This window comes from Macaca thibetana, chromosome 12, assembly GCF_024542745.1.
Source record: "Macaca thibetana thibetana isolate TM-01 chromosome 12, ASM2454274v1, whole genome shotgun sequence".
Taxonomy (NCBI): domain Eukaryota; kingdom Metazoa; phylum Chordata; class Mammalia; order Primates; family Cercopithecidae; genus Macaca; species Macaca thibetana.
Genome location: NC_065589.1, coordinates 124,854,950 through 124,881,377, shown reverse-complemented (window position 1 = coordinate 124,881,377; position 26,428 = coordinate 124,854,950). Strand labels below are relative to the sequence as shown.

At 45.8% G+C, this 26,428-nt stretch overlaps 1 protein-coding gene across 2 annotated transcripts in view; it reads left to right on the top strand.

Moving 5' to 3' along the window:
* Positions 1-19,656, top strand: part of ERCC3 (ERCC excision repair 3, TFIIH core complex helicase subunit) — a 145,324-nt gene extending 125,668 nt beyond the window's left edge. Inside the window, exons 12-16 of one of the 2 annotated variants that reach the window (XM_050752530.1) lie at positions 4,066-4,162; positions 5,658-5,775; positions 15,486-15,604; positions 17,497-17,649; positions 19,203-19,656. In XM_050752530.1, the coding sequence (XP_050608487.1) occupies positions 4,066-4,162; positions 5,658-5,775; positions 15,486-15,604; positions 17,497-17,649; positions 19,203-19,334 (619 nt within the window). In that variant the 3' untranslated portion in view covers positions 19,335-19,656. Of the gene's footprint in view, positions 1-4,065; positions 4,163-5,657; positions 5,776-8,138; positions 8,241-15,485; positions 15,605-17,496; positions 17,650-19,202 lie in introns of those variants that run through there. The other variant, XR_007718410.1, reaches the window with a different exon arrangement.
* Positions 19,657-26,428: the final 6,772 nt, after the last annotated feature.

Genomic DNA, 26,428 nt, shown 5'->3' with positions numbered 1-26,428 from the left:
CTTCGGTTCTGAGAATTTCTATTTTTTGTTGTTGATCACCTTCTCTGTGTATTCCCTTCTTGGAGTCTTGACTCGTCAGCTGTTAGATCCTCTGAAGAGCTTCTGCAGTCTGTGTGTCTTTTTTCCACTTCTTTATCCCTTTGTCTTCTAACCCTTCTATTGAGACTTGTTAAATTTCCGAGAGTTCTTTCCTGATAACTGTTCTTGTTTTGTTTGTGAATAGTGTCTTCTCAGAGGCTGTGAAAGCTTTTGAAGCTTCCTTCTGTTTCCTGCCATGTCTCTTTTCTTCATTTTTTTGTCTTGTTTTTACCTGTCTTTTGAGTCGTTCTGAGTTTTGGTAATCCTTGACTGTATTTTCTTGTTTAAAGTCAGTCACTGAAAAGCTGGCAGGCCTTTCTGTATGGCTTAGTGGGTTTGCCAGCTTGTGGACTTCACCAGAGTGGCTGGGCAGGGCCTGGCTATTTCTTCAGGAGATTGCCCAATGCCAGTATCTCTAGGACTTTTCTCCTGGGCTAGACGGTTTCTTCAGTGAGGAATTTTCCAGTCTCCCGGGCACCACCGTGTGTTAGGGGAAGAGGAGGGCTTGCGGAATCTTTAAATTCAGTCTCGCCTTTGCCCTCAGCTCTGCCAGGCATCCCTGGAGGGTAAGTCTCTAGTGTCCCACCAGTGGAGGTGGCCTCCCTGCTGCTGGCCAGACCCAACTGCTCCTCACACTCACATGCTGCCAGTCCTCCTGTGTACCTCCCCACCTTCTCAGGCAACTGGTGACTAGTTTCTCAGCCCTCCTGCATGCCGCAGAGGACACAGAGGTGGCGGGTTTTGTATCGGTCTTCCCTCCTGCCGGCTCCAGCTTCTGCTTTCTCTAGTCTGTTAGCTCAGGTACTGTGCCTGCATCTGTCTGCTTTTCAGCTTCTGAAATGTTACCCACTTCTCTCATCTGCTGTTATTTCTTCTTCTGTTTTCTTTGTGGGTTTGTGTACTGTCACATTAGTGCCAATTTAAGCAGGGCAATGAGACAGTTCCTATATTTACTGTGCCGTATTTAAGAACTATCTTCCCTCCCCATCCTTCCTCCCACAGCAATGCTCCTCCAGAGTCTTCTGGAGCCTCACTCCAGGGGCCTCCCCCACCTACATTTGCAGCACTCCTGCGGCTGGTGCCTTAGCCGTAGCCTCCCGAGCATCTGCTTGGGCAGGGACGTGAATTTGCCTGGCACTGTCGACTCTGAACCAGTCTGGCACAGCAAAGGGCAGCAGATTGTGGCTGTCTCCTGTGTACTGGAATGATCATTACAATGTGTACTTCTTACCTTTTTTTGTGCCTCTGGCCTTTAAATGTATGAAGTAGTTTTTTTTCTTCTTGGTTTTCTCGCTTCTAAAATAATCCTGTGTGCAGTGGCTCACACCTGTAATCCCAGCACTTTAGGAGGCCGAGGCGGGCAGATCACGAGGTCAGGAGATCGAGACCATCCTGGCCAACATGGTGAAACCCCCGTCTACTAAAAATACAAAAAATTAGCCAGGCGAGGTGGCGGCGCCTGTAGTCCCAGCTACTCGGGAGGCTGAGGCAGGAGAATGGCCTGAACCCGGGAGGCGGAGCTTGCAGTGAACCGATATCGTGCCATTGCACTCCAGCCTGGGTGACAGAGCGAGACTCTGTCTCAAAAATAAAATAAAATAAAATAAAATGATCCTGTGGGCTGGGCGCAGTGCCCCACGCCTATAATCCCAGCACTTTGGGGGCCAAGGTGGAAAGGTCACTTGAGCCCAGGAGTTCAAGACCAACCTGGGCAATAGAGTGAGACCCCATCCTTTAAAAAAAAAAAAAAAGTGATCCTGTGACTCCTGGGCATTGCTCCATTCTTAGGTCATTTGTGGTGGGGATTCTTCAAGCTTTTGGCTCCTCCCAGCCTTCATAAGAAAGGCATTGCTATCACCAAAGCACTTTGCAAGAGAGACTTAGGGGTTATGTGGCAGTGTGGGGCCATGGGCAGAGCATCGTTTTGGGGATCAGACAGACTGGATGTGGGGAAGTTGTTTACCTCTGAACTCCTTTTGTACTTCGGTCACATGGAGCTACTGCCACCCAGTGTGTCCTGGGTCCTGGTGTCCCTTGATGGTGGGGAGTGGATTCTTGTCCCTGGCAGCTTGTAAGTGTTCAGTAAATGTGAAGTTCTCCACTTGGAGGATGCTTATCCTTCTATTTCATCTGTATGGGGGAACCTTCAGAAACCGAAGGCTCCCCACTGTGCAAGTAGTTTTTCCTGGTGATGGGGGAGGAGAAAACCACCTAAAACCCTGGGTATCAAGAGTCAGGCTGTTCTGATGAGTGGGACTTCTAACCTTTTTCACCTCATGACATGCACAGAAAATGATAAAAATCTGTGGTGGCCGGGACACTCCAGGCAGGGCAGCTTGTGACTGGGCTAACCAGAGGCCATCAGCCTGGGTATGCAGCTGCCCCAGACCCTGTCCAGCTTCCCCACAGGCGAGGGGTTTGCTCTCTGAGGCACACCCGTTAACAGGCACTGCTCTGGGTGCTAATGGACCTGGGCAGTGGAGCAGCCACTCCCAGGTTCCACCTGCTCAGGCTCCTCACCCTTGGTTTCCCACATGTAAACTGGGGAACATGAAGCCTGTCTTTTACAGTGCCTAGGAGTCTCGGCAGGACTGGCTGGATTTTTTCTTTTCTCTTCTCTTTTCTTTTTTTTGAGATGTAGTCTCACTGTGTTGCCCAGGCTGGAGTACAGTGGTGCGATCTCGGCTCACTGCAACCTCCATCTCCCAGGTTCAAGTGATTCTCCTGCCTCAGCTTCCCGAGTAGCTGGGATTATAGGTGCATGCCACCACACCCAGCTAGTTTTTTTTATTTTTAGTAGAGATGGGGTCTCACCATGTTGGCCAGGCTGGCCTCGAACTCCTGACCTCAGGTGATCCACCCACCTCGGCCTCCCAAAGTGCTGGAATTACAGGTGTGAGCCACTGCGCCTGGCTGGATTTTTTTTTTTTTTCTTAAATGTAGTACTCAGCTTGGTGCCTGGTATTGGTAGGTCCTGCCTACCTGTACTTTGTCCTCATTGTCTTTGTTGTTGTCATCATCACCATCACTGTTGTTATGATTCTTGGGAAGCTACAAAAACTGTCCACCGTCACATTCCAAGACAGAAGGAAGGAGTGTGACATTCCCAACGCTATGGGATGATAACCATTGAGTTCATTGATAGAGTTGTGCCCTTTGGCAGGGAGCTGGAAAATTTCTTTTCTTTTTTTTTTTTTTGAGACAGAGTTTTCACTCTTGTTGCCCAGGCTGAAGTGCAATGGCGTGATCTCGGCTCACCACAACCTCCACCTCCCGGGTTCAAGTGATTCTCCTGCCTCAGCCTCCCGAGTAGCTGGGATTACAGGCGTGCACCACCATGCCCAGCTAGTTTTGTATTTTTAGTAGAGACGGTGTTTCTCCATGTTGGTCAGGCTGGTCACGAACTCCCAACCTCAGGTGATCCACCCGCCTTGGCTTCCCAAAGTGCTGGGATTACAGGCGTGAACCACCGCGCCTGGCAGGGGGCTGGAAATTAAAGAGAAGTTTTTAAAACTCAGTGTTATGGGAAATCAGCACAAAGATGGCTGAAGGGCACTTTTCTCCTTTCTGCTCATCTCTTGGAGCATGCTTGTGTCTTGGCAGACAGTTGCTTCTAGCCTTTTTTTGGAAATAGCAGTGCTTTCTTCGTCACTCTCTTTGGGATTCATGAAATCTGGAGATTCTCCTTGTATAGAATCTGTGCTGAGAGTGAGAGATGCTGAAGCAGGAAAAAGCATAGTCCAAAAGGAAAATGAAAAACGGAAAGGAGGGAATCCCGAAGAGAATGGTGGGCCTACACCTAGAGTCAGTGGGGAAGGCTCGGGGGTGCGTCTGTGACCAGTCGCTTTTGTGGGTGTAACGATATTCCTGCATGACAGAGGGCTTTCTACTTGAGAATAGCTTGCCTGAGCTCCTTTTTCCCTCTGATGTGTTTTCAAGACAACTGAGGCGTGACTCTTGGTCTAACACAGCTTTGTTCTTCTTTAGACCCTATATCTATGGACCTACGTCTCAGGGGGAAAGGATGCAAATTCTCCAGAATTTCAAGCACAACCCCAAAATTAACACCATCTTCATATCCAAGGTTTGTGTGGCATATGGGGGGGAGGTGAGGCCCCTAGCACTCTGGGGACCTGGGGGGTACACTATGATTCCTGGACAGCGAATTCACGTCTGCTGAAGGAACTTCTCATGTATGTTTTCATTTCCACCGTGTCCAGGGATAGGGGATACTGCCTGGCATTAGTGGAAGGAGCAGATCGAGGGTTTGCATGCATCATGGGTAATCTATAAAGGCTCTTTGAGTTTTTTTCCAATTCTTTTTGGGATGTAGGAGTTTTAAGTTGTATTTCCTTGTTTATAAAAGGAAAAAAATTTCATTTCCCACTCTGGCAAAAGTAGGCATTCAGATGAAGTTCTCTTTACAAGTTGGAGGTCCTGTGTGTCGCGGCAGCCTTTGCGCTGGTTCCTGGTGTTCCTTGATGGGTGGTGGATGTCAGCACAGACTTGTGCAGGCCCAGCTCAGGGATGGTTTACTCTGAAATCAGAAGCTGTAGCCCCACAGTTTACAATAGTCACTCAGATTAAGACAGACCCGAAGCCCAAAATAAATGAGATTTTACAACTGGGCGGGGTGGCTCATGGGTGTAATCCCAGCACTTTGGGAGGCTGAGGCAGGTGGATCACCTGAGGTCAGGAGTTCGAGACCAGCCTGGCCAACATGGAGAAACCCCGTCTCTACTAAAAATACAAAACTTAGCTGGGTGTGATGGCAGATACCTGTAATCCCAGCTACTCAGGAGGCTGAGGCAGGAGGGTTCAGTCGCTTGAACCCGGGAGGTGGAGGTTGCAGTGGAGCCGAGATTGTGCCATTGCACTCCAGCCTAGGCAACAAGAGCGAGACTCCGTCTCAAAAAAAAAAAAAAAGAAAGAAATGAGATTTTACGTGATTGTGGCTGGGCACATAAGCACCAAACCTTCATGTCTGTGGCTGGGAACCTCGATGTTTGCAGCCCCAGAGCTGAGGAATCCACCTACAGTTAGAATCCCATATGGGGCAGTTGTTCCTCCCAGGTCACATCCCATGTGTGCTGCTGGTGTCAGTGGCCACCAGGTAAGAGTATGGATGGTTTTGTGGAGACATATTTCTGTAGCCAAAAAAAAGAATGACTCAAAGTCAGTCTCTGTTGAAGGGCCCTCTCATCTCTGGGCTCCTGGCACCCAGCACTCTGAATGTCACTGATGCCTGGGATTAATTGTTTGGGATGACTCTTAGGAGAACTCATACAAGGTCCTAGAGACCCTGAGATGCCTTTCTGAGGTTTATTGCTTCACCTCTCTGCCTGTATCAGATAGACCCTGGTACAAAGAGGATAAAAGAGTGATTATGTTTCAAAATTATCTACAGAACTTATTTAAATTTTGGATCCTGTGTGTCGCAGCAGCCTTTGTCCTGGTTCCTGGTGTCCCTTGATGATGGGGGTGGGTGTCAGCACCGACTTGCGCAGGCCTAGGTCAGGGATGGTTTGAGTTGATTTTTTTTTCCTCATGTATAAAAATCTTCTGATTTGTTTCTGTAGGTAGGTGACACCTCATTTGATCTGCCAGAAGCAAATGTCCTCATTCAGATCTCATCCCATGGTGGCTCCAGGCGTCAGGAAGCCCAAAGGCTAGGGCGGGTGCTTCGAGCTAAAAAAGGTAAAGTGGCCTTTCATCTTCTGTTGCAGGAGGTCACTCCTCCTAAACCACTTTAGTTAGGAAGACAATAGGGGTGAGAGCTGCCATGTGCCCTGGGGCTAAATAGACTCTGGAGGGAGGGGATCCCAAAGCAAAGACCTAGCTCCTTATGCCCATCATTATTTTTCATGCCTTGGGGGTGAATATGCAGGTGTTTTCCATGACAGCAGCATGGAATCCACACAGATGTGCTCTGTACACTGTGCAGCTGTGTTGGTGGATGGTAAGAGGGAGCCAGGGCAAGGCAGTGCTTATGGGCTAGATGTGGAAGGGAGAAAACAGAGCTGGGCCAGCAGTATAAGTGGAGGAGCTGGAAGCTGCTTCTGGAACTTGAACAGGAGGCAGGGAAAGGTTTGCTAGGAGCAGCTTGGGCAGACACACAATGGACACATCATTCAAAACCTGTGCAGAGTGCTGCCCTGGTGGCAGCTTGTAGCAGGGGCAGGGCAAGCACAGTGAGTGAGGAGGTGCAAATCCACATTCCTAAGGAGGTGTGGCACCCCCGTGCTTGCTTCCTGCAGTAAAAGGGCCCAGACCGTCATTGTGGGCATGGCAGGGACTGACGCTCTTGCTAAGAGGTGGCCATATCTGTCTTACTGGGACCAGGGCACATCCTGAGACAAGGACACAGTCCCTGTCCTCAAGGAATTTGCTTATTCAAGGAGGCATCTGGACTGCTGGGATGTTTGAAAATGACAAGATTAGTGGGCATATGTTGGAATTGTACTGCATTCAAATGTGTTTAAGAAGCATCTAGTAGCTTGTATTTAAAATGGAGATGAGGCAGATAGCATGGACTAGAAATAGCATGGACTCGGGCACCAGACCAGCTGTGTCACCTTGGGCAAATTATTTGCTCCTCTGAGCCTTGGTTTTCCCATCCAAAGTGGGGGTGACAATCCTATCTTGCCAAGACTGCTGTGAGGATTGAGCTTATAAATCATAAAATGTAGTGGACTGGCTGGACACAGTGGCTCACACCTATAATCCCAGCACTTTGGGAGGCCAAGGCAGGAGGACAGCTTGAGCCCAGGAGTTTGAGACCATCTTGGGCAATGTAGTGGGACCCCATCTCTACAAAAAATAAAACTAGCTGAGTGTGGTGGTGTGTGCCTGTGGTTCCAGCTACTTGGGAGGCTGAGACAGTAGCTTTTATAAACTGACAGGAATATGATCTGCTAGTAAATGTGAACGTAATTCATTACTTATTCCTTACTCTAATTTGAAAACTCCTTGATTGATTGATTGATTGATTGAGACAGTCTCATTCTGTCACCCAGGCTGGAGTGCAGTGGCACAGTCTTGACTCACTGCAACCTCTATCTACTGGGTTCAAGTGTGATTCACCTGCCTCAGCCTCCTGAATAGCTGGGACTACAGGCATGTACCACCATGTCCAGCTAATTTTTTTGTATTTTTAGTAAAGGTGGGGTTTCACCATTTTGGCCAGGCTTGTCTCTAGTGATCCACCCACCTTGGCCTCCCAAAGTGCCAGGATTACAGGTGTGAGCCACTGTGCCCAGCCTTAAAAACTCCTTTAAATGTGAATAGAAGGCCGGGCACGGTGGCTCACGCCTGTAATCCTTGGAGGCTGAGGCAGGCGGATCACGAGGTCAGGAGATCGGGACCATCCTGGCTAACATGGTGAAACCCCGTCTCTACTAAAAATACAAAAAACTAGCCGGGCGTGGTGGCGGACGCCTGTGGTCCCAGCTACTCGGGAGGCTGAGGCAGGAGAATGGCATGAACCCGGGAGGTGGGGCTTGCAGTGAGCCGAGATCACATCACTGCACTCCAACCTGGGCAACAGAGCGAGACTATCTCAAAAAAAAAAAAAAAAAAAAAAAAATGAATAGAATTGTTTTCTTACTCAAAACACTCTTTAACATAAGACACTTGGCTCCTGTCTTTGCATGTCTGAGCTCTTCTAAGACTGAGAAACAATTATATTCAAGGGCAGTATGCTTAACCTACTGACATTTGAACTACAAAGCAGAAATGTTCAGATTTTCCTGAAGGATCAAGTCTTTCAGGCCACAAAATTTTCTGTCCTAATTTCTTCAAACAGTAGTCCCCCCATATCTGCAGTTTTCCTTTCCACATTCAATTACCCGTGGTCAACTGTAGTCTAAAAATATTAAACGGAAAATTCCAGAAATAAACAGTTCATAAGCTTTAAATTACACCCTATTCTGAGTAGCATCCAGGATGTGAATTCTTGCTTTGTGCAGCATATTCATGCTTAAATTCTCCCCACCCATTTGTCACTTAGTAGCCATCTCAGTTGTCATGGACTGTCACTGTGTCTCAATGCTTGTTTTCAGGTAACCCTTATCTTACTAATGGCCCCAAAGCACAAGTGTAATGATGCTAACAATTCCGATATGCCAAAGAGAAGCTGTAAAGTGCTTTCTTAAAGTGAAAAGGTAAAAATTATTTAAGAAAGGGAATAAAAATCTTATGCTAAGGTTGCTAAGGTCTATGGTGAGAATGAATCTTCTTACTGTACAAGATGATCATCCCCAGAGCACATAGCTGTCAGACTTTCCAAGGTCAATACAAAAGAAAGAATCTTAAAGACAGCTAGAGAAAAGGGTCATATAACTCATCATGCTAACAGCAGACTTCTCAGCAGAAACTTTACAAGTCAGAAGAGACTGGGGGACTGTTTTTAGCATTCTTAAAGAAACGAAAAGAAATCCTGGCCAGGCACGGCAGGTGACACCTGTAATTCCAGCACTTTGTGAGGCCAGGGTAGGCAGATTGCTTGAACTCAGGAGTTCGAGACCAGTCTGGGCAACATGACGAAACCCTGTTTCTACAAAAAATACAATTAGTCAGGTGTGGTGGTGTGTGCCTGTAGTCCCAGCCACTCGGGAGGCTGAGGCAAGAGAATCGCTTTAGTCTGGGAGGCAGAGGTTGCAGTGATCTGATATCCCACCACAGCACTCCAGCTTAGGCAACAGAACAAGACCCTGTTTAAAAGAAAAAAAAAAGCAGGCCAGGTGCAGTGGCTCACACCTGTAATCCCAGCACTTTGGGAAGCTGAGGCAGGTGGATCACCTGAGGTCAGGAGTTCGAGACCAGCCTGGCCAACATGGTGAAACCCTGTCTCCATTAAAAATGCAAAAATTAGCCAGGCATGGTGGCGGGCGCCTATAATCTCAGCTACTCAGGAGGATGAGGCAGGAGAATTGCTGGAACCCAAGAGGCAAAGGTTTCAGTGAGCTGAGATCGTGCCATTGCACTCCAGCCTCGGCAACAACAGCAAGACTCTATCTCAAAACAAAAAAACAAAAACCGAAAAACCATAATGAGACCCAGTCTCTTTAAGAAAAAAATAAAAAAGGAAAAGAAATCCTAACCAGGAATTTCATATCCTGCCAAACTAAGCTTCATAAGCAAAGAAGAAATAAAATCTTTCCCAGACAAGCAATTGCTAAAAGAATTTGTTACCACCAGACTGGCCCTACAAGAGATGCTTGAGAGTTTTAAACATGGAAATGAAAGACTGGTGACACCTGCTACCACAGAAATACACGTAAGCACATAGCCCACAGACCCTGTAAAGCAACTACACAATCAAAACTACAGAGCAACCAGCTAATGACACCATGATAGGAATAAAGCCTCATGTATCAATATTAATCTTGAATGTAAACAACCTAAACACCCTACCTAAAAGACATGGAGTGGCAGATTGGATTAAAAACAAGACCCAGTGCCGGGCGCGGTGGCTCAAGCCTGTAATCCCAGCACTTTGGGAGGCCGAGACGGGCGGATCACGAGGTCAGGAGATCGAGACCATCCTGGCTAACACAGTGAAACCCCGTCTCTACTAAAAAATACAAAAAACTAGCCGGGCGAGGTGGCGGCGCCTGTAGTCCCAGCTACTCGGGAGGCTGAGGCAGGAGAATGGCGTAAAAACCCGGGAGGCGGAGCTTGCAGTGAGCCGAGATCCGGCCACTGCGCTCCAGCCTGGGCGACAGAGCAAGACTCTGTCTCAAAAAAAAAAAAAAAACAAGACCCAGCCTTCTGCTGTCTTCAAGATACCTGTCTCACATGTAACAAGACCCATAGGCTCAAAGTAAAGGGATAGAGAAAAATCTGTCACACAAATGAAAAAAAAGAGTGGGGCAGGGGGTCACTATTCTCACATCAGATAAAACAGACTTTAAACCAACCACATTAAAAAAGGACAAAAAGGTTATTACACGATGATAAATGGTTCAATTCAACAAGAAGACTTAACTGTCCTGAATATATATGCACCCAACATTGGAGCACCCAGATTCATAAAACAAGTACTTCTAGAGCTAGGAAAAGGCTTAGACAGCCACGCAATAGTGGTAGGAGATTTTGACACCCCACTGACAGCATTAGACAGATTATAGAGGCAGAAAACTGACAAATTCTGGACTTGAACAATTGGATCTAATAGGCATCTACATAATACTCTACCCAACAACCCCAGAATATATATTCTCATCTGTCCCCAGAATATACTCTTAAGATTGATCACATGGGCCGGGTGCAGTGGCTCACACCTGTAATCCCAGCACTTTGGGAGGCTGAGGCCGGCAGATTGCTTGAGCTCAGGAGTTTGCAACCAGCCTGGGCAGCACGGTGAAACTCCATCTCTACTAAAATACAAAAATTAGCCAGGTGTGGCAGCGTGCGCCTGTAGTCCCAGCTACTCAGGAGGCTGAGGCAGGAGAACTGGCTTGAAGCCGGGAGGCAGAGGTTGCAGTGAACTGACATCATGCCACTGCACTCCAGCCTGGGCAACAGAGCAGGACTCTGTCACAATTTAAAAACAAACAAACAAAAAAAAAGGTTGATCATGTGTTTGGCCACAAAGCAATGTGAGACTTTAGGCTCGACTTTATTAAAGTCTCAATAAATTCAAAAAAGTCAAAATCATACCAAGCATATTCTTGGATCACAGTGGAATAAAAGTAGAAATCAGTACCAGGAGGAACTCTCAAAACCACACAATTGGCCAGGCACAGTGGTGCATGCCTGTAATCCCAGCACTTTGGGAGGCCAAAGTGGGAGGATGATTTGAACTCAGGAGTTCAAGACCATTCTGGGCAACATAGAGAGACCCCATCTCTAAAAAGAAAAAAGAAAAAAAAAAAAACCCACACAATTACATGGAAACTAAACAACTTGCTCCTGAATGACTTTTGGATAAACAAATTAAGGCAGGAATCAAAAATTATTTGAAACAAATGAAAACAGATACAACATACCAAATATCTGGGGTACAGCAAAGGTAATGTTAGGAAAGTTTATAGCAATGAACACCTACATCGAGAAGATAGAAAGATCTCAAATTAATTTGACATTTCACCTGAAGGAACTAGAAAAACTTTAAAAAAGCTAACCCCCCAAACTAGCCGAAGAAAAGAAATAACTAAGAGCAGAACTAAATCAAATTCAGACCCAAAAACAATACAAAGGGTCAGTGAAACAAAAAGCTGATTCTTTGAAAAGATAAATAAGGCCAGGTGCAGCAACTCACGCCTGTAATCCCAGCACTTTGGGAGACTGAGGCGAGTGGATCACCTGAGGTCAGGAGTTCCAGACCAGCCTGACCAACATAGTGAAACCTCGTCTCTACTGAAAATACAAAACTAGCTGGGTTTGGTGGTGTGTGCCTGTAATCCCAGCCACGTGGGAGGCTGAGGCAGGAGAATTGCTTAAACCCAGGAAGTAGAGGTTGCAGTGATCTGAGATGGTGCCACTGCACTCCAGCCTGGGCAACAGAGTGAGACTCCACCTCAAAAAAAAAAAAAAAAAATCTACCAACTAAAAAAGTCCTGAACCAGATGTATGCAGTTCTACTGAAACTATTCAAAAAAATTGAAGGACTTCTCCCTAACTCATACTATGAAACCAGTATCATCCTGGTACCAAAATCTGGCAAAGACACAATGAACAAATAAAACTACAGGCCAGTATTCCTGATGAACATAGGTGCAAAAATCTGTAACAGAATGCTGACAAAGCAAATCCAGTGGCATATCAAAAAGTTAATTCACCACAAATAGGCTTTATTTCTGGAATGCAAGGTTGGTTCAACATGTGGAAATCAATAAATGTGATTCACCACATACATAAACAATTAAAAATGAAAAGCATATAATCATCCTAATAGACACAGGAAAAGGTGGTTTTTTTGGGGGGTTTTTTGTTTTGTTTTGTTTTGTTTTTTTTGAGGCGGTGTCTCGCTCTTGTTGCCCAGGCTGGAGTGGTGCAATGGTGCAATCTTGGCTCACTGCAACCTCCACCTCCCAGATTGAAACTATTCTCCTGCCTCAGCCTTCCAAGTAGCTGGGACTACAGGCATGCACCACCATGCCCAGCTAGTTTTGTATTTTTAGTAGAGACAGGGTTTTGCGATGTTGGCAGTGCTGGTTTAGAAGGCCTGACCTCAGGTGATCCACCCACCTCAGCCTCCCAAAGTGCTGGGATTAAAGGCGTGAGCCACCGTGCCTGGCCTAGAAAAAGCTTTTGATAAAATTCAATATTCCTTCATGATAAAAACCCTCAACAAATGGCATTGAAGGAACATATCTCACAATAATAAAAGCCATCTATGACAAACTTACAGCCAACATCATACTAAACAAACAAAAGCTGGAAGCTTTCCCTTTAAGAACTGGAACAAGGCCGGGCGCGGTGGCTCAAGCCTGTAATCCCAGCACTTTGGGAGGCCGAGACGGGTGGATCACGAGGTCAGGAGATCGAGACCATCCTGGGTAACACAGTGAAACCCCGTCTCTACTAAAAATACAAAAACTTAGCCGGCGAGGTGGCAGGCGCCTGTAGTCCCAGCTACTCGGGAGGCTGAGGCATGAGAATGGCGTGAACCCGGGAGGCGGAGCTTGCAGTGAGCTGAGATCCGGCCACTGCACTCCAGCCTGGGTGACAGAGCGAGACTCCGTCTCAAAAAAAAAAAAAAAAAAAAAAAAAAAAAAAAAAGAACTGGAACAAGACAGCCGAGCACTGTGGGAGGCCGAGGCGGGTGGATCACGAGGTCATGAGATCGAGACCATCCTGGCTAACATGGTGAAACCCCATCCCTACTAAAAATACAAAGAATTAGCTGGGCATGGTGGTGGGTGCCTGTAGTCCCAGCTACTCGGGAGGCTGAGGCAGGAGAATGGCATGAACCCGGGAGGCAGAGCTTGCAGTGAGCCAAGATCACGCCACTGCACTCCAGTCTGGGCGATAGAGCGAGACTCCGTCCCCCCCAAAAAAAAGAACTGGAACAAGACAGAGCCCGCCCTCACCACTCCTATTCAACATAGTACTAAAAATTCTACCCAGACCACTCTAGCAAGATAAAGAAATAAAAGGCATCCAGATAGGAAAAAAGGAAGTTAAATTATCTGTCTTCCTAATGAGATGATTCTATACCTAGAAAACCCTAAAGACTCCACCAAAAGGCTCCTAGACCTGATAGGCAACTGAGTAAGGTTTTAGAATTCAAAATCAGTGTACAAAAATCAGTAGCATTTCTATACACCAGTAACATTCAAGCTGAGAGCTAAATCAAGAACACAATCCAATTTATAATAGCTGTAAAAACAAAAGACAAAACCTAGGAATAACTACAGAACACTCCTGAAATAACTCATAGGTGACAGAAACAAATGGAAAAACATTCTATGCTCGAGGATTAGAAGAAACAATGTCATTAAAATTGCCAAGCTGCCCAATACAATCTACAGATTCAACACTATTCTATCAAATTGCCAACATCATTTTTCACAGAATTAGAAAAAAACTTATAAAATTCATTTGGAACCACAAAAGCACCTGAATAGCCAAAGCAAGCCTAAGCAAAAGGAACAAAGCCAAAGGCCTCACAGTATCCAGCTTCAAACTATGCTATAGGGCTTGCAGTAACCAAAACAGCATGGTCCTGGTACAGAACAGACACATAGACCAATGGAACAGAATAGAGAGCCCAGAAATAATGTCATGTACTTGCAGCCAACTAAGTATAAGGAGTACCCTCCCCACTGCATATTTTTGCCAATTCAACAAACTTGGCAAAAATATGCAGTGGGGAAGGTTCTCCTTATTCAATAAATGGTGCTGGGGAAACTGACTAACTGTATGCAAAAGGATGAAACTGGACCCCTGCCTATCACCACATACAAAAATCAACTCATAATGGATTAAAGACGTAAATGTAAGACCTCAAACTGTAAGGATCCTCGAAGAAAACCTAGGAAATACCATGTTCACAAAGTTGTGCAACTATCACCACAATTCATGTTTAGAATATTCTCATGAGCTCCCAAAAGAAACCCTCATCCATGTACAGCCACTCCTAATTTCCTCTTGTTCCCTACCCCCAGCCCTAGGCAGCCCCTAATCTACTTTCATGTCTGTAGGCCTTTTCTGGACATTTCATGTAAATGGAATCAAACCATTTGGGGCCTTCTGTGACTGGTTTCTTTTCACTTAGCATAATGTTTTCTTTTTTTTTCCTTCCTTTCTTTCTTTCTTTCTTTTTTTTTTTTTTTGAGATGGAATCTCGCTCTGTTGCCCAGGCTGGAGTACTTGGCTCACTGCAACCACTGCCTCACAGGTTCAAGGGATTCTCCTGCCTCAGCCTCCCACGTAGCTGGAATTATAGGCATGAGCCACCATGCCTGGCTGATTTTTATATTTTTAGTAGAGACAGTTTCACCATGTTGGCCAGGCTGGTCTCAAACTCCTGATCTCGAGTGATCCACGCCCACCTCGGCCTCCCAACGTGCTAGGATTACACGTCTGAGCCACCACACCCGGCAGCATAATGTTTTCAAAAAATTATCCATATTGTAGCATCTGTCAGTATTTCATTCTTTTTTATTGCTAAATAATATTCGATTCCATGGACATACCACATTTTATTTATCCACACATCTGTTGATGGCCTTTTGCACTGTTTCCACTTTTTGGCTCTTAGAAGAATTCTGCTGTGAAATTCATGTACAAATGTTTGTGTGGATCTAGTTTCATTTCTCTTGGATTTATGCCTGGAAGTGGAATTGCCAGGTCACGTGGTTATAACATTGTGTTTAACATTTTGATGAACTGCCAGACTGTTTTCCAAAGCATCATTTGCGTTCTCAGCAGCAATGCATGAGGGTCCTAGTTTTTCCACATCCTTGACAACAGTGGCCGTTATCTGCTTTTTTGATTCTAGCCACCCTCGTAGGGGTGAGGTGATAATCTCGTTTTGGTTTTGAGTTGCATTTCCGTGGTGATTGATGGTGTGGAGCATCTTTTCCTGTGCTTATTGGCTATTGTTATATTGTTTTTGGAGAAATAATCTGTTCATATTCTTTGCCCATTTTATAATTAATTTGTTTTGTTGAGTTTCAATAGCTTTTTATATAACCTAGATACAAATCCCTTATCAGATACATGCTTTCCACATATTTTTTTGTTCTGTGGATTGTTTTTTCACTTTCTTGATGGTGTCCTTGGAAGCATAAAAGACTTCTAAATTTTGATGCAATCCCATGCCAAGTTCAGGTGGTAACCCCAAGTGCGGGGCTTTTCCACTGCAGTGCTTGCTTTTGAACCTGGGACCCTGAGCTCTTGGCATTCTAATGGCTAACGTTGTCTTCTTTCTTTCCTTTTCTCATTTTTTCCCGCAGGGATGGTTGCAGAGGAGTACAATGCCTTTTTCTACTCACTGGTATCCCAGGACACACAGGAAATGGCTTACTCAACCAAGCGGCAGAGATTCTTGGTAGATCAAGGTTATAGCTTCAAGGTACATATCCATTTGGCCTCTGGTTAGACTAGGACCAAGGCCTTCTTGGTACCCTGGCCTCCAGGAGAAGTGAGGACCACTGTCAGCAGGCAGGCACCAAGCATTCGGGGATTAGAGGCCTTGCCTCAAACTCCCTTTATCTCTGCATGAATCACTGAGGGCAGCTGTTGGCGGGAAGCGTGCCGTCCTGGCAGGACTGAGGTGCCACGGCACTGTGGCCAGCACTGTGTGAGTCTGAGCCACGGCACTATGGCCAGCACTGTGTGAGTCTGAGCCACGGCACTATGGCCAGCACTGTGTGAGTCTGAGCCACGGCACTATGGCCAGCACTGTGTGAGTCTGAGCCCCGCAGGGTTGCTTTCTCAGGGATGCCAATCCAGGTAGCTAGGAGAGCCCTTCCTTTCATCAGCTGGTAAGCTCCAGGCCTTAGTGTGCCTCAGTTTGCCTCCCAGACACCAGAGCCATCCCTGTACTACGAATCAGGTATTTTAATAATTGGGAAATTCTAAAGCTTTGGCTGACTTTCATTGGCTGAGGCATTTGCTTTCTTTCCTGTTACACAAATATTATTTTTATGTCAGTATTTGGTGTCCAGAAGGGCTTTATATTTTGGGGATAGATGGAGGGTTCTAGAAGTAGGGGAATTAAATTACCCCTATGGTCCACTAAAAGTACATCCCTAGAACATCAGACTCCCAGGTTCTTGATTGCAAAAGACTGCAATCCAGGCTGCCTTTTAGATACATTTTTAATGTGTCTCTTTATGCATTGGTGAGAATTCCCATTATTGGCCTTAGGAGGACGGGGTTGTCTCGCCTCCCCTCTTTTAGCTAGAGGCAGGGACACTTTTCAGACCTCATGCTGGCCTAAAGGACAAGATGCTCGGGTTTTGAGCCCAGTTTTTTGGAGGATTTGCATTGTGACCGTTTTATCCATCCCTGAAAATCCCTGCTGGTAATAGCATTCCTACCTCCTGATTCCTGCCGAGCTGTGAGGGTCAGAGGAGCACCAAGTCAGAAGGAGCTGCTCTGAATTCTTTGAAAGGTGACCTCGACAAAAAGGCACAATACCGTACCTTAGTAGTTTGTGTTGGTTGGAGCTGTGTCTTCGGTGCTGCCTGTTGAGGAGCAGTCGTTGGAGTTCCCCGAGTCATGACCTGGAGGGGTTGGGCCCTGGGCAGACGTGCACATCGTCTATACTCTGGATCCCTGCCCAGAAGGACTCAGATCCTTACTTCTAGGAATTTTCCTTTAATTAACGTTATGAGAATTGGAGGGAAGGAGAGTTCCCTTTACAGAATCAACCCAGTTTTCTGCGGGGATAGGGAGCCCTTGTAGTAAGTTATCCCCAGAGAAATGAAACCCAGTCTCCACCGTGCTGTTCTTACTGTTTCAGAGAAGTCCTGTAAATATCTTCCTGATATCCTATCGTTTTCATTTTCATGTGCTCATTCCTGCTGGAAGCCCCAGTTGCTGGGCACAGCAGATGCCAGGGACCTTCTTAAAGGGCCACAGCATGTGCCTTCCAGTCTCTTGTCCCTTCCTCCTTTGCCTGCTCCAAGATGTGAAGGCTGCCCGAAGGAGCCTTTTAAAGTCACTAAGATTCTTCCTGTTGATCTTCCATACATGATCATTTAGATGCTATGTGTTGGGGGCAGATTTCTCTGAAATTCCTATGTCCCTCTGGTCTTGAGATCATTAGTCAAGCTCCGTGTTAAAAGCGGCTCCTGATGCTGGTCTCTGGAATTCTAGGGAGAAGCTCTCCATTGTTGGCCACCACGGTGGCTGGGCTTGGGGAGGGAAGTGAACAGAGCAGGTGGACCCAGGAGAAGACAGAGGAGGGTTGGGGAGAGAGAGCAGAAGGGAGCATGTCTGCTGGCTTGGGCTTTGCAGGTGATCACGAAGCTTGCTGGCATGGAGGAGGAAGACTTGGCGTTTTCGACAAAAGAAGAGCAGCAGCAGCTCTTACAGAAGGTCCTGGCAGCCACTGACCTGGATGCCGAGGAGGAGGTGGTGGCTGGGGAGTTTGGCTCCAGATCCAGCCAGGTGAGTAAATGGGTGAGGAGGGTCCAGGTGTCAGTGCTCCCACAGGGCAGCGTTTGTAGACACAGACACAGACATGTAGTCTGTGGGCCCCTGGATGGGCCCATGGGATTTCTTTGGAAATGTTGGAAAACACGGAAGAGATGAATAGAAACAACCCTTGTTGCCCTTTTGGTGTGTGCCCCTGGTCCTGTTGCATACAGCTGAGCTCGCAGTGGCTGTGACTGGTCTCCTGCTTTACTCACACGAGTATTCGTTAGATCTTGATGTTGAAGCCCAGGATGGCAAGCAGGTGACCCCAGCTCACCTTGGTGGCGACTGGAGGGAGCGTGATAGGCCAGGGCATGTAGTTCCCCACCCAGGGCTGCCATTCCTGGTCGTGGGCACACAGTTCTCCTCTGGGTCCTCCTCAGTGGTAAAGCTGAGCCCTCTAGCCCCTAAGACAGCTCTGAGGTCAACTCTTCTGGTAGCTTCAATACTTAACTTTGAAAAATGTAGAGTTCTGTGAAAATACTCAACCTTTCATTTATTCTACAAATTTGCCTGCTGTAGAACAAGCAAATATATGGTCTAATTAGTGAGAGCATTATGGAGAATTATCAGGCTCCAAGGGGAGAAGTGCACTTCAGTCAGGTGCGTTTGAAATTCAGTTGCCATTAGAGCCGGAAGGTGAGCAACTGCTGGACCGAGGAAGCAGCTGTCCCTGCGGAGGGGCCGTCCTCCCTTGAGCCTAAGGCTTTTCTCCCCGACTAGGGAGCTCTCTCCATGGGAACCCAGGAGCGTGCTCTCACTGCTCTCACTGGTTGTGAGGAGGTGCCTGGTTCTTTCTCCTCACAGGATAGAAATGTCAGGATGGATATGGTTATCCCCATTTTACAGGTGAGGTCATTGAGGTGAGGTGCAGACACGAATTCCTTGCCCCAGGGTTACTCAGGGACAGGTGCAGCCAAGAGTCAAGCCCAGAGCTTTCTGTCCTTCCACTTGATTCAAAGCCTCATGGTGGTGTCTCAGGAGATTTTAAGGGACTTCTGCCCTAACTGTTAAAAAATTCTGTTCAGAACAGGCACAGTGGCTCATGTCTGTAATCCCAGCACTTTGGGAGGCCGAGGCGGGAGGATCAGTTGAGTCCAGGAGTTTGAGACCAACATGGTCAACATATGGAGACCCTGTTTCTCTCTTAAAAAAAAAAAATTGTTCAGAAGCTGTTGTTAAGTGAGGCAGTGTGCCTTATGGTTAAGAACAGTCTGAAGCCCGGCTACCTGGGTTCAAGCCCCATCTCCTTAAGAGCGGTGTGATCTTGGCGAGGTTACTTAATCTCTCTGTGTCTCAGTTTCCTCTTCTTTAAGGTGTGGATTATAATAGTTTTGAGGATTAGAGGAGATAATGCATGTCAAATGCTTAGAACAATGCCTGAGACACAGTAAGCGAGCGATCTGTAAACATTATTTAAAATGATGTATTAAATTTATGTACATCTTATAAAATTTGCTGTGATCATAAATATTATAAAAGGAGTGTCTTTTCTCCTGGAGACTAACATGGGCTGTTCCCGGCAGGCATCTCGGCGCTTTGGCACCATGAGCTCTATGTCCGGGGCCGACGACACTGTGTACATGGAGTACCACTCATCACGGAGCAAGGCGCCCAGCAAACATGTGCACCCTCTCTTCAAGCGCTTCAGGAAATGATGCTGAGGCGGGGTACTTCGTTCAAGACCGGCGCTTGGCACCCTCGTTGGAAAGGGATTTTCAGCGTAACGTTTTCCTTCGACCTCCTTGACCTTCCCTCCAGCGTTGGCCAAACTGTGCTGAGGAAACTGCCTCAAGGGCTTGGCTCTGCCTTCATGGGTCATCTAGGGTTTATTGTCTCCTCTTGCCTTTATCATCTAGGAGGAGACAATATTTTTTCAAACTTTTTGGGGAGTGGGGTCATTTCTGTATATAAAAAATTTTAATATTTAAGGTGTATTTATCTTACTGTTCTGAATAAACAGAATGGACCATTGAACCACTCTTCATTGTACAAGTATTTTTATGCTTCGTCCTGGGCATGGGTTATGTCTGGATGACCAGCCTCCATCAAGGCCCCTACTTTGTAGCCAGCACAGATGAGTAAGATGGAGCCCCTCCCCAGGGAGCTACCAGGGAGATGTACCTTGAGATAGAAGAAGCGTCAGCAGGAAATACCTGGGGAACGGGGAGGGTGATCCAGCTGGAGGAAAGAGCCTGGGCAGTTGACTGTGGTCCCTGTGCACAGCTTAGCCTGGTGGATTCAGACTGGGGCTGCAACCGCACAGCTTCCTGCTGTTGTGGTCGTTACAGCTGTTCCTGCAACCTTGTCCAAGGTAGACACCTACATCATGAAGGCCTTCCAGATTGGCTCCTGGTGGCTCATCTTCTCTGAAAGAGTGACTTGTTTCTCCCTCAAAGTACGTTTTTAGATATTGCTGAGGGGCTAGATTCCTCTTCTAATAGTTTAGTGCCCTTGGGTGTTTTAATTGCTACTTTGTTTTTAATGGCTTTGGGCTTTTGTCTTCTGTTCCTGGTATGAAAGCAAAGGTGTTGAGGAAAAGACAGTCCAGGCAGGATTGCTCCTTGAAAGGTAGACACCCATGAGGCATATCTGCCTTGCAGAAAGACTTGTGATTCTGAGGAGGAGGCTCACTCCCTCGAACAGGAATCAGCGCTCACACTTGGGGAGGGAGTGTTGAAACCCTGGCTACATAAGGCTTCCGAGTGGAGTCCCTGCCCATCCCCACAGCTCGGCAGCAGCTTCCTGTACTCAGCTCCAGCACAGCTGGGCTGCTGTCTGTGATGCAGCCACAGACTGTCTGAGGAGAAGAAAGTATTAGGTTGGTGCAAAGGTAACTGCGGCTTTTGCCATTACTTTTTTTTTTTTTTTTTTTTGAGACAGAGTCTCGCTTTGTTGCCCAGGCTGGAGTGCAGTGGTGCGATTTCGGCTCACTGCAACCTCTGCCTCCCAGGTTCAAGCGATTCTCCTGCCTCAGCCTCCCAAGCAGCTGGGACCACAGGCACCCGCCACCATACCCAGCTAACTTTTTGTGTTTTTAGTAGAGACAGCATTTCACCATATTGGCCAGGCTGGTCTCAAACTCCTGACCTTGTGATCCGCCTGCCTCGGACTCCCAAAATGCTGGGATTACAGGCGTGAGCCACTGCATCCGGCCACCATTACTTTTAATGGCAGAAACAGAATTACCTTTGCACCAACCTAATACCTCTTTCATCAGGGGGCTTTGAAGCAAGAGCCACCCGCCCCACATTCTGCCTCTCTGAGCTGACCTTTTGGTGACAAACACTCTCATAGTCTAGTCAGCAGCTGGTGCTGCCAGGCATCTAGCCACTCTTATCAGGGCAAACCCCAGGAACCAGTACCAGGGCCCTCACTAGGAGGAGAGGGCCTGAGCAGCCCCGTCTGAGGTGCACGCTTGAGCCCACAGACTCGCCTGTCATGTAACCCTGATGGGTTGGCACTCAAATGTTCAAACCTGGCTGTAACCATTACTCTTTTCAGTCTCGCCTCCTGTCATACCTTTACACTTGAGATCCTCAATACTGAGCACTTCCTGTATTTTCACATTTCTGGCCCCCGTTTTCTTGTCTATTGACAATGTTGAATTTTACCTGAACCCTGTGATCCTAGGAAACAGACACATTTAAAGGAGTCCCTTGTCCTTGGTGTTCTGGAAAATAGTTTACTGCAGAGAACCATCCTTCCCGGTATGACTCATGAATGCTACCCTTGAAGACCCCAGTCGAGGCCAGACACAGGCCTTCCAAATTCCCATTCTTTGCCTCATAAATTAGCTAAACTGCTTGTCCCCAGTGATCAATGGGAACAAAATGCTTGTGAACCAGACTTTGGTTTAGATTCTCTTCTACCCCCGGACCCCTGAACTTTGGCTCACCCTCCCTTCCACCCCTGGAGAGAATAGACTGGACTCAGGGTAAGTCACTGATTGGATCTGCTGTCCCACCATGCCACTCCCCTTCATCCCACTTCTTTTACTTACTTTCCCTCCCTATAAAAGAAAACCCCTTTGCCTAACCCTGAGACAAACAGATCTTATGTTCAGTGCATTCTCCCTGCTGCAGTAGTACGCCCCTCCCCACCACTTTGCAACCATCCTTTCAAATAGTCTCCCTTTACCAAGTCCAGATTTTTTCTTCTTATTTTTCTTGACATTGTCTGTTCTGTGAACTTAAGCTCCAGATTTTTTATTTGACGTCATGTAACAAGTTTTTATCTAAATGTCCAAATGTCATTGGTAATACACAAAAATACAATTCATTTTTATATATCAGTTTTTATATATCGTTTCTCAGTCATGCAGTCATGCTAAACTCAGTTCTAGGAAATTTTTCTGTAAATTTCTAGAATAATTCAGCTAAAATCAGTGAAGATACAGAAGACTTGAACAATACTATTAACCAACTTGACCTAATTGACGTTTACAGAATATTCTGCCGAGTAACAGCAGTGTAAGCATTCTTTTCAAATACACACATCACTTGCCAAGATAGAATCCATGTCAGGTCCTACAAGTCCTAATATATTGGAAAGTATTTAAGCCATACAAGCCGTAATCTGTGCCCACAGTGCGATTAAGTTAAAAATCAATAGAAAAAGAGTGGGAAACCCTCAAATATTTGGAAAAGGTAGTGGTTAATTTTAGGTGTCAGCTGAGTTAAGGGATGACCTCTCACTGGTTAAGCATTTTTGGGTGTGTCTGTAGGGGTGTTTCCAGGAACGAGGAGCATTTGAAGCTGTAGATTGAGTAAAGCAGATCCACCCCCACCAACGTGGGTGGGCCTCATATATCCATCAAGGGACCACCAGATAGAGCAAAAGGGTGGAGGAAGGGTGAATACAAACTGCAGAATACAATATTGGTATATTAAAAAATGCAATTGGCCGGGCGTGGTGGCTCACCACGCCTGTAATCCCAGCACTTTGAGAGGCCGAGGCAGGTAGATCACCTAAGGTCAGGAGTTTGAGACCAGCTTGGCCAACGTGGTGAAACCTCATCTCTACTAAAAATACAAAAAAAATCGCTGGGTGTGGTGGTGAGCCCCTGTAATCCCAGCTACTCAGGAGGCTAATGTGGAAGAATCTCTTGAACCCAGGAGGTGGAGGTTGCAGTAAACTGAGATTGCACTACTGCACTCCAGCCTGGGCGACAAGAGCAAAACTCCGTCTCAAAAAAAAAAAAAAAAAAAGAAATCTATTTGTATACTCAGCGATAAACATTTGGAAGTTGAAACAAAAAATACTATTTCCAATAGCATAAAAAATATGCAATGCTTAGGGATTATCTTATGAAATATGTCAATTCTGCCTGTATTAGCCTATTAATGTAATCTTTTTTTGAAACAGGGTCTCACTCTGTCACGCAGGCCAGAGTTCAGTGGCACAATCAAAGCTCACTTCAGCTTTGGCCTCCTGGGCTCAAGCGAGTCTCCTGCCTCAGCACCCCAGTCCAACCCAGTAGCTGGGACTACAGGCATGTGCCATCATACCCAGCTAATTTTTTTTTTAATTTTTTGTAGAGACAGGGTCTTACTACGTTGCACAGCATGAGCAGCCCCGTCTGAGGTGCACGCTTGAGCCCACGGACTCGCCTGTCATGTAACCCTGATGGGTTGGGCTCAAGTGATCCTCCTGCCTTGGCTTCCCAAAGTGCTGGGATTACAAACATGAGCCACAGCACCTGGCCAGTTTAACAAATTTTAAATCAAATCCTTAACCAGATTTGTCATGAAAACTTACAGACTAATGGTAAAATAAATGTCAAAGAATAAAGAAATAAAAATATCAAAGAGAATTTATAAGGACAGTGCAGTAGGCACAGAAAAATATACCAGTGGAATGGAATACAGAGCCTAGAAAAATATTATTGAGAACTTGATCTGTGATAGCAGTAGCATTATATAAGTTTGTATACACACACCTACACATCCTCCTTCAGCTATATCCATTCCAACAGTATCTTTCTATCTACCCCCAGGAGTTCACACTAAAATTTCTACACAGGGTTTGTTTATTTATTTTGAGATGGAGTTTCGCTCTTGTTGCCCAGGCTGGAGTGCAATGGTGTAATCTCAGCTCACTGCAACCTCTGCCTCCCGGGTTCAAGTGATTCTCCTGCCTCAGCCTCCTGAGTAGCTGGGATTACAGGTGCCCACCACCACGACCAGCTAATTTTTTGTACTTTGAGTAGAGGTGGGGGTTTCACTGTGTTGGCCAGGCTGATCTCGAACTCCTGAGCTCAAGTGATCCACCCGCCTTGTCCTCCCAAAGTGCTGGGATTACAGACGTGAGCCACTGTGTCCAGCCCACAGGGTTTATTTTATCCTGTATTTTATGTTCACAACTTCCGTCTTTGACAATGAGAAAACTGACTCCCATTTTACACAATATATTAAATATTTTCTTACTTGCTCCCTTGCAGAATGTACGAAAGTCATTTCAGACCTGTTAATTTATGCCTCTGTGAAAATTAGATTTTAATTTTAATTCGAGTTCTGATTAGATGACTCTAATTTTCATTTAACTCTAATTTTAATTCGAGTTAATTGTTTGTTAGGGACGTTTGGGTTTGTAACCTGAGGGCACAGGGTCTTAATCTTGTGTTGCTTGTGTTTTTCCCCAACCGTCCTTCAGTGTGGTTATGTCATTCATTTCATGATCAGTTTCATTCATTTGGCAGCTTTTTGTATCAAACTTTCATTTATATAAGATTGTCCTTATCCTTGTTGATTATTTATTTATTTATTTGAGATGGAGTCTTGCTCTCTCACCAGGCTGGCGTGTAGTGGTGCAATCTCAGCTCACTGCAACCTCCGACTCCCAGGTTCAAGCAATTCTCCTACCTCAGCTTCCCAAGTAGAAGGGATTACAGGCATGCACCACCATGCCCAGCTAATTTTTGTATTTTTAGTAGAGACGGGAATTCACCACGTTGGCCAGGCTGGTCTCTATCTCCTGACCTCGTGATCCTCCCACCTCGGCCTCCCAAAGTGCTGGGATTACAGGTGTGAGCCACCGCGCCAGGCCGATTTTATTTATTTTTCTGTTTTGAGCATGTAAAACACTAACATGATTCCAAAGTCTAGACTACACAAAAAGTTATATTTAGGAAAGTGCCTTTCTCTTATCCCTGTTTCCTTTGTGGTTTTCATCCCTTTCTTGACATTCCCTGTAGGTATCTAATTTCAGTTTCTGGTTTATCTTGCCTGTGTTTCTTTTTAGCTGAAATGAGCAGATATATGCGTATTTTCTTATTTTTCCTTCTTTCTTATTTTTTCTTCTTTCTTACACAATAGATATTATACTGTAGATAATCTTTTGCACTTTGTCTTTCTTTAACTTAATAAATTCTGGAAATTGTATCAATTCATTGAGGTCTTCCTCATTCTTTACAACCTCATAGTAGTCCATTGTGCGAATGTACCATAGTTCATTTAAGCACTGTTAGATGTGTGGCATTTAAGTTGTTTAAATTATTCTGCAATTGCAAACAATGCTTCAATAATAAACCTTGTGCAAATGGGTTTTCTTATTGTTGGAAGTATATCTTCAGGGTGAATTCCTAAAAGTAGGATTGCTGATTCAAAGGTAAATGCAGGGACAGGCTCAGTGGCTCATGCCTATAATCCCAGCACTTTGGGAGACCGAGGCAGGAGGATCACTTGAGGTCAGGAGTTCCAAACCAGCCTGGCCAACATGGTGAAACCCCATCTCTACTAAAAATACAAAACTTAGCCAAGCACATGCCTGTAGTCCCAGCTACTTGGGAGGCTGAGGCAGGAGAATCCCTTGAGCCCAGGAGGCAGAGGTTGCAGTGAGCCAAGATCTTGCCATTGCACTCCATCCTGGACAACAGAGCAAGACTCCATCTTAAAACAAAATAAAACAAACAAATAAACAAAAAAAAACCCCAGCAGTCCAGATGTAGTGCCTCACGCCTGTAATCTCAGCACTTGGGAGGCCGAGGCAGGTGGATCACCTGAGATCAGGAGTTCGAGACCAGCCTGGCCAACATAGTGAAACCCCGTCTCTACTAAAAATACAAAAAATTAGCCAGGCATGGTGGCGGGTGCCTGTAATCCCAGCTACTCAGGAGGCTGAGGCAGGAGAATCACTTGAACCTGGGAGGCAGAGGTTGCAGTGAGCTCAGATCATGCCACTGCACTCCAGCCTGGGCAACAAGAACAAAACTCCGTCTCAAAACAAAAAAACAAAATAAACAAAACAAAAATGGTGAATGCATATGTAGCTTTTTTTTTTCTTGGTGTAGAACATTTATTTATTTTTCACATGAATCAAAGTTTAGTTCAGTGGGAAATAATTTTAATCAAAGAATTGTACATTTTCTTCCCACATATCCTGCTTTGTATTAGGAAATTACATTGGGATCTATTTCACTCTAAGTAAAATATTACAAAATACTTACAGGAAAATATTAAAAATAACTGAAACACAAAAGGCAAGATGAAGTAAACTGGTTTTTCAGAAATCTCTACTCCAATGCCCATAGCACACAAGAAGAGAGTCAAAACAATTAAGTAACAAAGATCCCCAGATCACAAATGTCCAAAGAACTGGAGAGGGAAAGAAACGGTGAAAATCGTGGTGTGAAAGGGAATGGATCTTAGCAGCATGGCTTCAACAACCGATCTATTCTGAATGAAATACCCTTTTCTGTGCAGTGAATTCTGAACAAGGCTGCATTTTAGGATATTCCTTGAACTGAAATTAG